Here is a 13,088-nt window from a genome sequence, read left to right on the forward strand (position 1 = left end):
TGTATATATGTATGTATATATGTATGTATATATATATGTATATATATGTAAAATTGCTTTCTTCTTTATTCTGTTGGTCATGTGATATGTAGTTGGTTCTTTACATTTGATCATATGATGAAGCATGTCAAGTGTTCATTGTGTCTGTCTGTGTGAAGACAGACAGTCAGACTAGGGAGTATATATGTAATCTGTTTTGTAGCTATGTTACTTTATGGTATTATATGTTGAACAGGTCGTGTCACTCTGTTCAGTCCATGTCATCTCACACACACACACACACACACACACACACACACACAGATAATAGACTAACTTGTGTGTCTTACAGTGTGGACTAGGTGCACTTCATTGTGCTTCTTCAGTTCCAGCATCTTGGTAATAAAAATACATGGTATCCAACATGTTAAGAGCACCATTTCAATATTTGACCAGAGATATATTTATGACTGTCCTTTTCATTATGAACTTCAAATATGTGACTATTTACAACTGGCCTTGTATTTCTTACCAGAATGCAATTCTGTTTTAGATGTTTTGTCATCAACACCAATTTAGAAAAATAATACAGAAATTAGTTTCTGTAAAAGCACTCACTACACTCTCGGAGTGGTTGGCGTTAGGAAGGGCATCCAGCTTAGAAACTCTGCCAAATCAGATTGGAGCTTGGTGTAGTCATCTGGTTCACCAGTCCTCAGTCAAATCGTCCAACCCATGCTAGCATGGAAAGTGGACGTTAAACGATGATGATGATGATCTATAATAAGGATTCTAAAGCTGCCAAACCTATACCAATTTGGTAAAAGAGGCTGAAGTTCTGTTGAATGATGATGATAAATGAGATTGTAAAGATATACCAAAATACTGCACCTTTTTGTTTAAATAATCCAAGACATCAAAAATAATTTTGGTACAATTTGTGTGTGTTGATTTATAAGCCAAGGGATTGTTTGTAATGTCCATGTTGATTACCACCTTCCATCTAATTACTATTGTAATCATGTTCTCTAGTTGCACTTGTTGGTTGAAGAGAGAAGCACAATGGTTCACCTTAGTCATTATCACTGACTTAGGTGCTTGCTGGTTCAGCTGTTTAGTTAAACACCAGTAATGAAGAATTAAATAACAGTATATGACAAGGAAATTGAACAAAAACAACTAACAGACTATTATTTTTGTATTCTAAACCAATCCTATTGTGTGACCTCATAGCACAAGACCAGGTTTACTAAGTTAATTTTATTCAAACCTCCTCTTCCTCCTCCTCCTTCACTCTCTTATTATTTACTAAGCATGTTATTTAACTGAATTCTTCAACTCCCAAGTGTAGTTTTACTTTATAAATATAAATAAAATTGTCTTTAATCACTCTTTGTCCACTCCTTACAAATTTAGAATATTTTTATAATTCTGGATGACTTGTAAATTGTAGGACCTTCTTCAATGTCCCGAAGAACATTGAAATGGGTGGTTTTCAATATGAGTTATCAGTTGAGAGAATCAGAGAGAAAATGGCAGGAGAGATTTCAGTGGGAGAACTTTGTGCTGAAACAGGGATCAGTAGAAGAAAATGTTACTGTAATTGAACTTTTTGATGAATTCTCAGTCTAGCAATATCTATTTAACAAATTATGTAATTTACTTGAAACATTCAATGTTGAAATATAAAAATAGCAAAAGTCACTCAGAAATGCCTGAACTGAATAAGTTGAAATAAAAAATAAAGCAAAAACATCACAAAAACTGTGATGTCCTAGCTGAAGTAAACAATGTAACAGGGACGGATAGGCTATGATATGAGAGAGATATAATGTGGCGAGCAAAGCTGTTGAAATCACAGATGCATGCAATGTGGCAATGTTACATGAGCTGTGATATTGAAATTACAGATACACAATGCAATAGAGATGTGTGGACTGTAATAAATCAATTAATTGACAGATAAGTTCCTTGTAATTGTTATTTTGTGATTGTGATCACTTAACAAAAGAACAAAAATTCCTTCCTACACACACAATCTTGATACTTTAGGATTAACTATATGAAAGAATAGCTGAACATATAATTCCATCCTTTAATTTCCTCTTTCTCTTAGGGGGAAAAAAAAAAGAAAAAAGGGATATGCTTAAAGGCAAATTGCCCAAAAGAAAAGCTAACAAATGCTTTAGATTATGTTATGTGTTCTAATGAAATTTCAAAATGTAATGCATTTAACTTAGGAAGTACCACCTACTTGTTATATGAATATTGATGGCTTATAAGTGTTGGAAGGCATCATCATAGCAGCTAATGCAGCATTACAGTTTTTTGTCATGATCAATGATAGAAATGTCACTATCTTGCATATTAAAGAAAAAAATGCTTATTAGGTTTCTACAACTACAACTTAACAATAATCATGATCTTCTCAGCTGTCAGCATGATTCCTGTGTCATAGGAGGATTGTAAGATTGCTTGCCTGTTTGCAAAATGTAAAAGAGAAAAGATAAGAGATGATGGGTGGATTGGAAGGAGTAGCTAGTGAGTGACAAAGCCATTTGTGCATGCCCCCCACACAAACACACACACACATGCATGTGTATGCAGTATCACATGATCAAATGGAAGGAGCAATAGCACTAAAAATCACAATAGGTATATTCCTACCAGACCAGAAAAAAACAAACTTTTTATTAGATTCCAGCAGTGGACAGTGGCCATGCTTGGGTTCTTCTTTCAAGGGTTTCAGTTTATCAATCCTAGTAATTATTTCATCTTGGTACTTACATTATCAATCTCTATCAAGCTACTGAGTTACAACACACAGGAATGCAACATAAACATGTCTGTTTTAACCAGCATAAACATAAACACGCTACACACAAGCCCACATACATATGACTGACTTCTGCACAGTTTCCGTCTATCAAATTCCTCTCATAAGGTATTGGTCAGCTTGAGATTACAGGAGAAGCTACATGCCCAAGGTGCTAAGCAGTGATCATGTGGTTGTAGAGCAAAGTTTTTAATCACACAGCTATGATGTACTGGAGTACATTGAATTAGAATATCTTCTTTCCTTCTGCAACAATTACTGCTCCTGAAAATTAGATTACTGGATTAATTCAAGTGTTCTGTTGCTCCACATTACTGTGTGTCTCTGTCTATTTTTATATATTTAGTCAAAAGAAATGAGGTCTATCGTCCCTTACATAATCCCCTCTCACTAGTGAGATAGATGTAGTTGTTATTTAGTTGGTAACATTAGGGAAAATTGCAGCTATAGGTAGCAAGGATTGGACAAAGTAATTACAGCATTCTGAGTGTGGGGAACACTACAGTTAGATACCCCCAGAGATGTAGATAAGTTATGCAACTAGATAGTTCAAAATATTGGAGTATTGTGGTAGAAAATAAACAAGAAACTACATAACTATGAGCTAGAGATTATAGTCCATTTGTGCATCAGTAGCATCAAGTAAGTTATGTGAGAAGTACTCCATTGTGAATCATGCTTGGAACTTTTGTAGAGAGTTGGTAACTAATCAGACTGAAATATTTTCTGGTTGTGAAGAGGAAACTCTTGTGATGCAGCTTTAGCTGTGACATAAAGTCCTTTCCATAAAAGATCATCAAAGATTAAGTTGGCATTTGTAATGGCTTTCAAGGTTTTATTTGTTTGTTGTTTATGTGTAGGAAAGCTGTAGTGCAAGACTTGTGCAGTGATTGTATCTAAGTTAACTGTTTTACAGAAATGTTAGAGCAGTGAACAAATGCCTTATGGTATTTGTTCCAGTTCGAATTTTGTTGGAATCTACTTTGCCTTTCATTCATTCTGGTATCAGTAAAATAAAGTATTAGTCAGGCATCATGGTTTGAATTTTAGGGCTCTGTACAAAATGCTTTGTAAGTGTTTATTCCAGTTCTTTATGTTCTAAGTTCCCATGAGAATGTGTCAGACTTGTTTATATCATAGCACTACTCATAGAAATGTCTCAGCATGTTGTAGGAATATCCGGTGGAGCTCTAGATTTTCCTGGAATATACAAATGAAATGGCCGAGCAGAAGCATTGCTAGATTGTAGTACTCCTGTAGGAGGATGTTTCATTAACTCATTATTGACAGCAGTGCAGGTCTATCTATCATAAGATATCTAGGTTACATGTGAATGATACTGGTATGCAGAAGATCAAGTTAAAGGTTATTGTTTGCATAAGAGAATGCAGTGTTAAAAATAACAGCAAGATGACTAATGTATACAGAAGAAAATGAGAGAAATTAGTAAACCTTGAGCTACACTATAGTTAATTATAGGGATTGAAGAGTGTACTATCTATATACACTACAAGAGAGAAGTCTGATGGAATACCTCTCAAGCAAGAAATAGAAAAGATGTAATTTCTAGGTTTTCATTGTCAGATATGGTCAAAAACTTTGGAAAGTGTTAGTTGGCGTTTAGAGAGGTTGAGCTTCTTACAGTTAGTGCATACTAATATATTTCAGTAAGTTGTAATAGATTATTGTAGAGATAGTTCCAAACTAGGTCTCCCACTCTGTGGTTTTGAGTGAATACCTATTTTATGAGTAGTGTCCTTTATATTGCTGCAGCACAGTTGTCTGAATCACATGCAGGTTTTAGAGTTGTGGGCTTTGGTTGTGAGAGCAATGCCTGGGATGTACCTTGGGGAATGGTTTTTAGACACTGATTTAGCTATCACAGATGATGTGGGAGGTGAAAATATTACTGCATCACAGATATCAATCGACTTGCATGTGCTTGTTATTTCCTTTGTCTTTCCTACTGAACTCCTTTTCGCTCACAGTCTGTTTTGTTTAACTATAGACTATATTTCACTTAAACACACATAGCCACCCTATTTACAATTGAAGTGTTTGTTTAGATATGACTTGGATCAAAAGTAGATAACATCAAACTAACACTGCATCTTGTGAATGAGATATTTAATTCTACTTCACCTAATTAAAGATATTTTCAATAGTGTCACGATCATATTGAATAATGTAATGCACTTTAGGATCATTATGGTATTTACATTTACAGCTTTGTTTAAACAGCCTATGTGTGTATTTAGATATACATGAAAATTGATAAAGATGGAAGCCTAATGAGAATTGACTGCTTACTGTTAGCCCTTTGATGTAATTACTATGATACTATAAACTCTCTTATGTCCACTTTCATGGTAACACATCTGTACATCTAAATGTGTAATTGCTTTCAACCTTGATACTAATAGCTAAATAATGTGTGAAAACGAAGTTTGTGTATCTGCAGAAAACAGTCTGGATAAAACATGTAAAACTATCAAAGCCAGACTGCTTCAAAGTATCCAATAAATGATCTGTGGGTTCAATCTCCACTAAGTTCTGTTATTCACTTTTGTGGATAGCATTTTTAAATCTGCACAAAAGCACTAATTAAAAATAATTTACAGTTTAATTCTAGCTTGTCCATTACTAAAAATATAAATTCATTCTTTATAATCAAATTTGATTGGAAAGTCTTTGTAAAAAAAATATTTGGTTTTGTTGAATTGAATCAGCGATTAAAACTGAACTGTTGGGCATATCTGCATGCACGCACACAAAATAACCACATGACCATGAGATGCTGGCATTGTTTTTCTTGTTGGACTTTCAGCAATATCCCTCCATTGGTGGTTGATTCTAGTTCAGCTTGAAAGAATAGATAAATGAAAGTTAAGATCATAACACACTCTACCTCTCTTCCAAAAATATGGAAAATAAGTGAAAATATTCAGATGGACAGACTTGAATGTTCCATAAGAAGTCTGCAGGAAGAGAATGCCATATCACAGCACTTAGTTGCTTTCATTCCTGATTTGTACTTTCATTGTTTTTATTAATTCACAAGAGGGAAGACTAACTTCAAATTATTATAGAGTAATTAAAATATTTGCTTTTTTTTAATAACTGTTGCTTTATTTCTGAGGAATTTTTGAAGAAAATCCTTAGTCTCTTATGATTTATTTGCTGCCAAGAACATTTTGACATTTATTTTTATTATTGATGTTTTCTATGAAAATAGCAAGCCATATATAAATTTCATTAAAGCTACTAGTGTTTACTATTAAGTTACTTTAATTTCTATGGCATCTGTGATGAAATATTTTGTCTTCTGAAAAGATGTATACAAATATGAAACAATAAGAGAAGTTCTATGTGATTGGTTTATCTGCTAGAAATAGCAACCAAATTCTGTTTATACCCTACAGTCTTATTTGTAAAAAACATTTTAAAAAAAGATAAGCACATTAGATAACGTATGCAATGCCTGAAAAAAAGATTTGGTATGGTTAGAATATTCACTCTGAGCAACTAAAATACAATTAACTCTAATCCAAGTTACTTGTATTTCACATGTTTACTAAAATATAATCTCTTTAAGGATGGTCACTTTAGCAAATGTATATTTGTTGGGTTTTTTTTTTTCTTTTTCATTAAGATGTTGCTCTTTAACTAAAGAGTAATGCTCTGCCATTGGAGCTTGGGTAGTGACAATGCAAATATTGGGTTTTGCAGCAGATTGCTTTACAGCAAATAGAGACAACCAGTCTCTTACAGTGGGTTTTATGAAATACTGCTCATTGTGAATGGGACTACACAACTAAAAATAATTTAACTAACACTTCATGTTGTATAGAAAATCATAAAATTGAGAAAAATTAAATTTGAATGATCAACCCTAAAGATTTTTTTTTTTAATTTTATGTAATTCCTGTACTGTACAAAAAGACACAAAATGTTATATGCAGCCCAAGTGTTGCAGGTTACTCTTGCCTAATTTACAAAATAAACATATTCCTCTTAAAATATTTAATGGTGCACTTGTCCACAGACAGCTTAAGTTGCCATTCAACAATCAGTTATATTTTGTCCAGATCAGATTGCAAGTAAGTTCTATAACATTCTTTATACCTCAAGGTATAGCTTGGTGACATGTAAAAAGCTCCCAGCATACTTTGTAAAATGGTTGGCATTAGAAAGGACATCCAGCTGTAGAAATCAAGTGAATTCAGACTGGAACTTGGTGCAACTCTTCTTCTGCTTGCTAGCTCTGGTCCACCATCCAATTCATGCCAGCATGGAAAGCATGTCAAATAATGATGATGATAACATGCGAGTTGAATAACATCCAGCCATGAGCATACCTATGGATGATTCAAGTGATGTCTTCAGGAAATTTAATAAAGGAATTCTTAGTACCTGGAGTTGGGATAAATCCAAATTATGAAGGCAGAATAAGCTTAGAAGAGTTCCAGAAGTTTCTGGGTGCCTTTCTGACACAGGACTCCATCAATTTGATGGTACAGCTTGTGAGACTGACTACAGTAATTGACAGGTGATGTGTGCCCCCACCCCCACCCCCCACATTTTGAATGGGGAAATAACCGTGGCAATTTTTTACTGTCCTAGGGTGACACACTTATTCCAGAAGACCTGGAAAAGTAATGAAAGCTGGAGCAGGAGTATGTTGGTATACAGCTGCAGGAAGGTTTATAGGAGGCACATTTTAAAAAGAAGTCTCCATGGTACTGTGGTGTGGCGTGTTTATCTGTCATGGGAGATTATTCTGATAGAACAAACAATTGGTATTGGGTGGGGGATTTGCCAATCCCAAAATAGATGTTGATTGCATAGCTTATCATCCATAAAAATTCAATACTCATGAGGCCAGAAGAAGCTAAATGTAGCCCACGTTATATTGTCATTGGAGATTTTGCATTTATTAGATTCATTAGCTATAGCGAGCATTAATAGTTTCTTAGCTGTTTGACTTTGTTTTCAACCCAGCCATCCTATGTTCAGGGCATTGAATAATGTTGTCTTAAGTACATTGCTCATAATTGTAATACTTTTGATCATTTGTTTGCAGTATTTGTCAAACTCTTTGTTTTATCAATCTTGGAAGGATGAAGGATAAAAGTACTAGTCAAGTGCTAGAGTGCAACCCTCTCTCCCAGCCACCACATTTTGGACATTCTGCTGGGTCAAAAGATACCTTCTTGCAAATTCATGGGTATTAAATAAACAGCAAACTATTTGCTGCATGTTGATGTGAAGTCATACTCAGTTGCAAGCAATGAGAGAGAAAGAGAGTTTTTTTTTTTTTTTTTTTTACTAGTTTCAATTATTGGATTGTGACCATACTAGAATACTACCTTCAAAGGTATAAATTCTTTATATCAACTCTTGTATCTGTTGCCTGGCTCTTATTTTATTGATCTCCAAAGGATGAAACCAAAAGGGGCTTGGCTAAATATAGCATATTTTTTTAATGTCATTTCTGATCCACCCCCCATACACACACCCCTATAATTTTGATGTTTGCTTGCAGTTATTTGATGTAGCATATTTATTGTTATTATTACAACTACTGTTATTGCTACTTTTCCGTCTATACATTAAGTATAATATAACCATGAAACTCAGGAATCTGTCTTTACATATCTGTTCTGTCTAGACTGAATGTTTCTTTTTTGGTCTTATCTCCAGCGTTGTTTCAACTGTGATGGAAATGTGAGAAAAACTCAAGACCAAAAAGAAAAAAAATGGGGGTTTGATAAAGGAGAGGGGTGAGAGGATAATTTGACTGGAGTGGTTCCTGATTTATTGACTTGGTGTCAGAAAATAGTCTCCCCCCACCGCCTACCAGAGGGTGGGGAATTGTTTAGCTTCCTTTCTTTCTACCTCACTTCCCAAAGGTGTGTATGACTGAAGTTAGAAAATAAATAGTAGTGTTGAAAAATAGACTGCATAGTTGGCATTCTGTAACAAACAAACAGACAAGAGAATCACATAATGGAGTAGGTAAGCTGAGAGATTGAATGTTGGAAATAGTAAATTGTCTGGTTTAACACTTTCCACATTGTAGTTCTGAATAGCTGATCATAAGCTGAATGTTTTGTAATCATTGCCTTTTGATAACAAAACAATGTACTTACATTGCCTGCTGTTTATTTAGATACCTCAAAATATTGACTAATAAAAAGATATTAGTCAACAACTAATATTGCCTTTTCCTTACCACATATTTCCTTTTTCTAGTTACCATACTTGATGCAGGGAACATTAGAAACTTTTCACCAACTTTTTATTTCTTTTTTGTTACATGTGAATGGCATCTCATAGTAATTCTCTAAATATTTCTCCATTTCTATGCCTACAAGTGTTCATTCTTGTACAAACAACTTTCTTGCAAGTTCTCACGATTTCTTCTTTATAATATTATACAGACATCACTCCCAATCCAGGATACCTTTGCAACACCTGCCTACCTACCTCTGCCAATATAATGGAATTTGATGTTTATCAAGCCACATCAGATTGCCATCATGTTCCCTTCTCATTACATATTTAAAACCTTCCTCTCCCTCTTACATCACTGTTATGTCGATACAGATGGACCCTGCAAGCTGCATTATAAATTACTTGTCTATGAAGACAATAATTCTAAATAAGAAGGGACTATTTAATTCTCCCACATTGACTGCCTCTCTAGTGCTGGTGGTTCAATAAAATGCACCTAGTTCACACTAAAAAATATGTAGCCACAAAGTTGGCTAGTTTTCAGTGTTTTTTTTTGTGTGGGCCAGATGATAATAAACACAAGTGACCAGACTTGTCCAGTGCATTCCAGCATGGGAAAAGGGCATGGAATGAAAATGATGGGATAGTGATGTGGAGTAATATGTAGTGCAAAGCTGGTGATGGTAGCTATCCCTTCCCTGTTGGAGTATAGTATGATGACTATGCTAGAGATATGAATGAGAGGAAAAGATATTTTAGATGAAAGCAAGTAGATTATTTTTCTAATATAGAGAACCCAGACACTCCCTAGTAACATCAATGCTGCTTGGCTCTGCTGGAAAGATCTACACTCGTGAATGATGCTAGACAAGTTGTAATTTCCAGTTGATAGCTTATGAAGGGGGTGTCTCTCAGTGCAAGTACTTTATAGAATAGTGATATATATATATATATATATATATATATAAATTAAACAACAGCATAAATGTTGGTCAAACCCTGAAATTAATCATGTTCTGAATAAATGTATTTTAATATTCTTTTGCTGGTTCCAGTCATTGGCCTATGGCCATACTGGGGCACTGTCTTCTAGTGTTTTAGTCAGTTATATCGACCACAGTATGTTGTCTCTATGAAACGGCTAAGTTTAACTAATCTGTTACACAGTCCCCAAATACCACAAGGTAATTTTGTTGTATGCACTCATACACAATTGTGTTAGATAAATGTTAACACTGAATTTTAGAACTCTACAGTACTCAAGTTCTGATAGATTTCATGATTTTTATGATGTATTTGTGTTGGTTTCCATAGTTATTCTAATTTTGTGGGAATTCTATTTTGAACTGTATTACTGCCAACCAATGTTTCTCTGTTAAATTTTTTATTTCATTTATGAAATAAGATGCTCTGACGCCCTGTTAATGCATGGTCAACTGATGTGGAAGCATTGTACTTTAAAAAAAGCATGTCCAAGTTGTAAATTTCATGACTTAGTTATGAAATTTTCAACTTGGACATGCTTTTAAATTTTCATTCATTAAAGAAACTTTAAACAAGGACATCTTGCATGTAAAACCTCATCCTTGTCATTGAACAGCCATCTTCTATGCTAGCATGAGTTGAACAATTTGGAAGGATTCAGTGGATCCAAGGACTGCACCGAACATTAGTTGATAACAGGTACCTTAGTTGCAGCAGCTGCTAAAAGTAAACAAGCTACACATCTTGTATAATACAAGAACCAAGTACACTGATTACAAAATAGCAAATATATCTTTAACCCTTTAGCAATCACATTATTTTGTCAAAAGCAATGCTTATTCATTCACGTTGTTTTGAATTATCTTCTAGCACTGAGATTTTGATGAGGTAACTTTTAATCTTTAGAATTATATAGTAGGGTTGGTGTTGCAGGCCAAATCTGATCAATATGAGCATAAAACAGGTAGGATATTTTGGCTGGACATGGCCAGATTAAATGCTAAAGTGTTAAAAAAAAATTCATATAACAGAACACATCTCATATATTACACAAACACTAGAATAAAACAAAATAAAAATTCAACATGAAACTAAAAACTATTAAATCACAGAACAAGTTATTTCAGACAAAAATTGTGTACTTCATGACTTGTGACATTGGACTCACAAGTACAACACTCTTTTGTTAGTTGATTGTGTATTTAGAACAAGAAACCTTTGTTACTCATTTTATTTCCAATGGTAGGATGTGGTTTGAGGGCAATTTGCCTGCCATTTCTAATAACCATGCAATTGCATAGAGGCTTCTCAATGGTTGTCAATATAATCAGAGCATTCCTGTAGGTTATCAGGTTGAACTTCAACTCTACCTGGTTAGTCAATAGGCAAAGTCCTGGTTAACATTTTTTGTCAAATGTTTAGCCCACCCCTGCTTTGTGGGTAGGCTACAAAGGTAACAGGCATGGGGGAAACCATATTCTCCTCTAACTAAATAACGATTATAATTTCTCATGTAGACACAAGATCAGAAGTTTTGATTGAAGGAACAGTCTATTATACTGACTGTTTTTTGAATGGTACTTTTATTGACCACAATAAGATTTGAACTTGGAACATAAAGGGCTTAATCTAAATACTGCAAAATATTTTGTTCAGTGCAGTGCTCTAACAAATCTCAAAATTATAACAATGGTTTTTAATTTAGGCACAAGGCCAGCAATTTTAAGGGGAAGAAGTTGATTATATCAATTCCAGTATTTGACTGGATGAATAGAAAAAGGGCAAAGTTGACCTTGAACAGATCAGAAGAAATTTTAAGGCCATTCTGCTAATCCTCTGCTGTAATAATAACAAAACTTTCATTAATAGGATTTTATATATTTTCTTTTTTTCTTTCTCTTCCTACTTTAGCACATTCCAGCATAGTTTGGTCTGCACAATGCCATCCAACAGAATCTGAACAGTTTGCATCTTGTTCACAGGTGAGTAACCAATGTTATGTGTCTCTCTTGTAAATTGTATTGCCCTGTCTTTGCATGTTGATAGTGCATTAAAATCTAGTTTTCAAATTATACACTGAGAGTATAAACGTTGTATTTTATGTTGTTGGTATAATTTAGTTTTAGGTCAGCCTTGATCTAGTAGGCTTATGATCTAAGATATTTCCAACTCTGATTGTACTTTTCTTTATTGAGGCATGTTGGTACAGACTGGCGCCAGTTTCTTCAGATTCTGGATTTTGCTCCATGGCAAATTTTTGAGACCATGTTATGTCTTTTCATTTTTTAAGACAGTAATTTAAGAGAGATTTGAATGCTATTTCTAGTAGATTGAATTCTTGTATTAAGGCACTTTATATTTTGAGAAATGGAGTGATGAATGGACCTGGAGTGCCTGAGTGGAAGAGGTACAAGACCATCCAATTCCAAGGAACAGAAGCCATTACAGTAACAGAAAAGACTGGAGTGACAGTATACCACTGAGAGGAAACATAGTATATTCAATGTAATCAGTTTTGCATAAAAAGTAGTATTGGATTTATTGATGTCTGTTCACAATCTGCTATGAAGGCAATGAATTAGTTTGAACAAGATTTTAGTAGATTCTGTGTTCTATGGATTTCAGTAGTTCTGAACCATGTGGTTGTAGAATGCAAACATATGATGAATGTAGAGGATTACTACTACTACTACTACTACTACTACTACCACCACTACTACTGTTTATAATATACTAGTAGTATAACCCGACCTTGTCCGGGTGTGACTTATTATGCCATCTACGATAAGTCTTGCTAGCTGAAAATCAACTAAAAAAGAAAGCCTTACAACAAAAAAACCCTTATGATGTAAATATGTTCATAATTCAAAAGATGATGAAATTAATAGGGAAAGTCTGAAAGCTGTTTTGCGTAAAATTATTAAGCATACGTAAATTTCATCCGTGTAATTGGCTATAGAAATGCTTGTGCAAAACAACTTTTTGCACTGCCCTGATTATACATAGCAGGGTAATCCCTTTTCACAGGAGCTAGGATGGCAATTTGTGATGA

The 13,088-nt window shown here is 34.3% G+C and overlaps 1 protein-coding gene across 1 annotated transcript in view; it reads left to right on the top strand.

The window, feature by feature from the left end:
• Nucleotides 1-13,088, top strand: part of LOC106871722 (methylosome protein 50) — a 107,164-nt gene that overhangs the window by 56,437 nt on the left and 37,639 nt on the right. Inside the window, exon 5 of the mRNA XM_052965682.1 lies at nucleotides 11,948-12,018. Within this exon, the coding sequence (XP_052821642.1) occupies nucleotides 11,948-12,018 (71 nt within the window). The remainder of the gene's footprint in view (nucleotides 1-11,947; nucleotides 12,019-13,088) is intronic.

Source organism: Octopus bimaculoides, chromosome 2, assembly GCF_001194135.2.
Source record: "Octopus bimaculoides isolate UCB-OBI-ISO-001 chromosome 2, ASM119413v2, whole genome shotgun sequence".
NCBI lineage: Eukaryota > Metazoa > Mollusca > Cephalopoda > Octopoda > Octopodidae > Octopus > Octopus bimaculoides.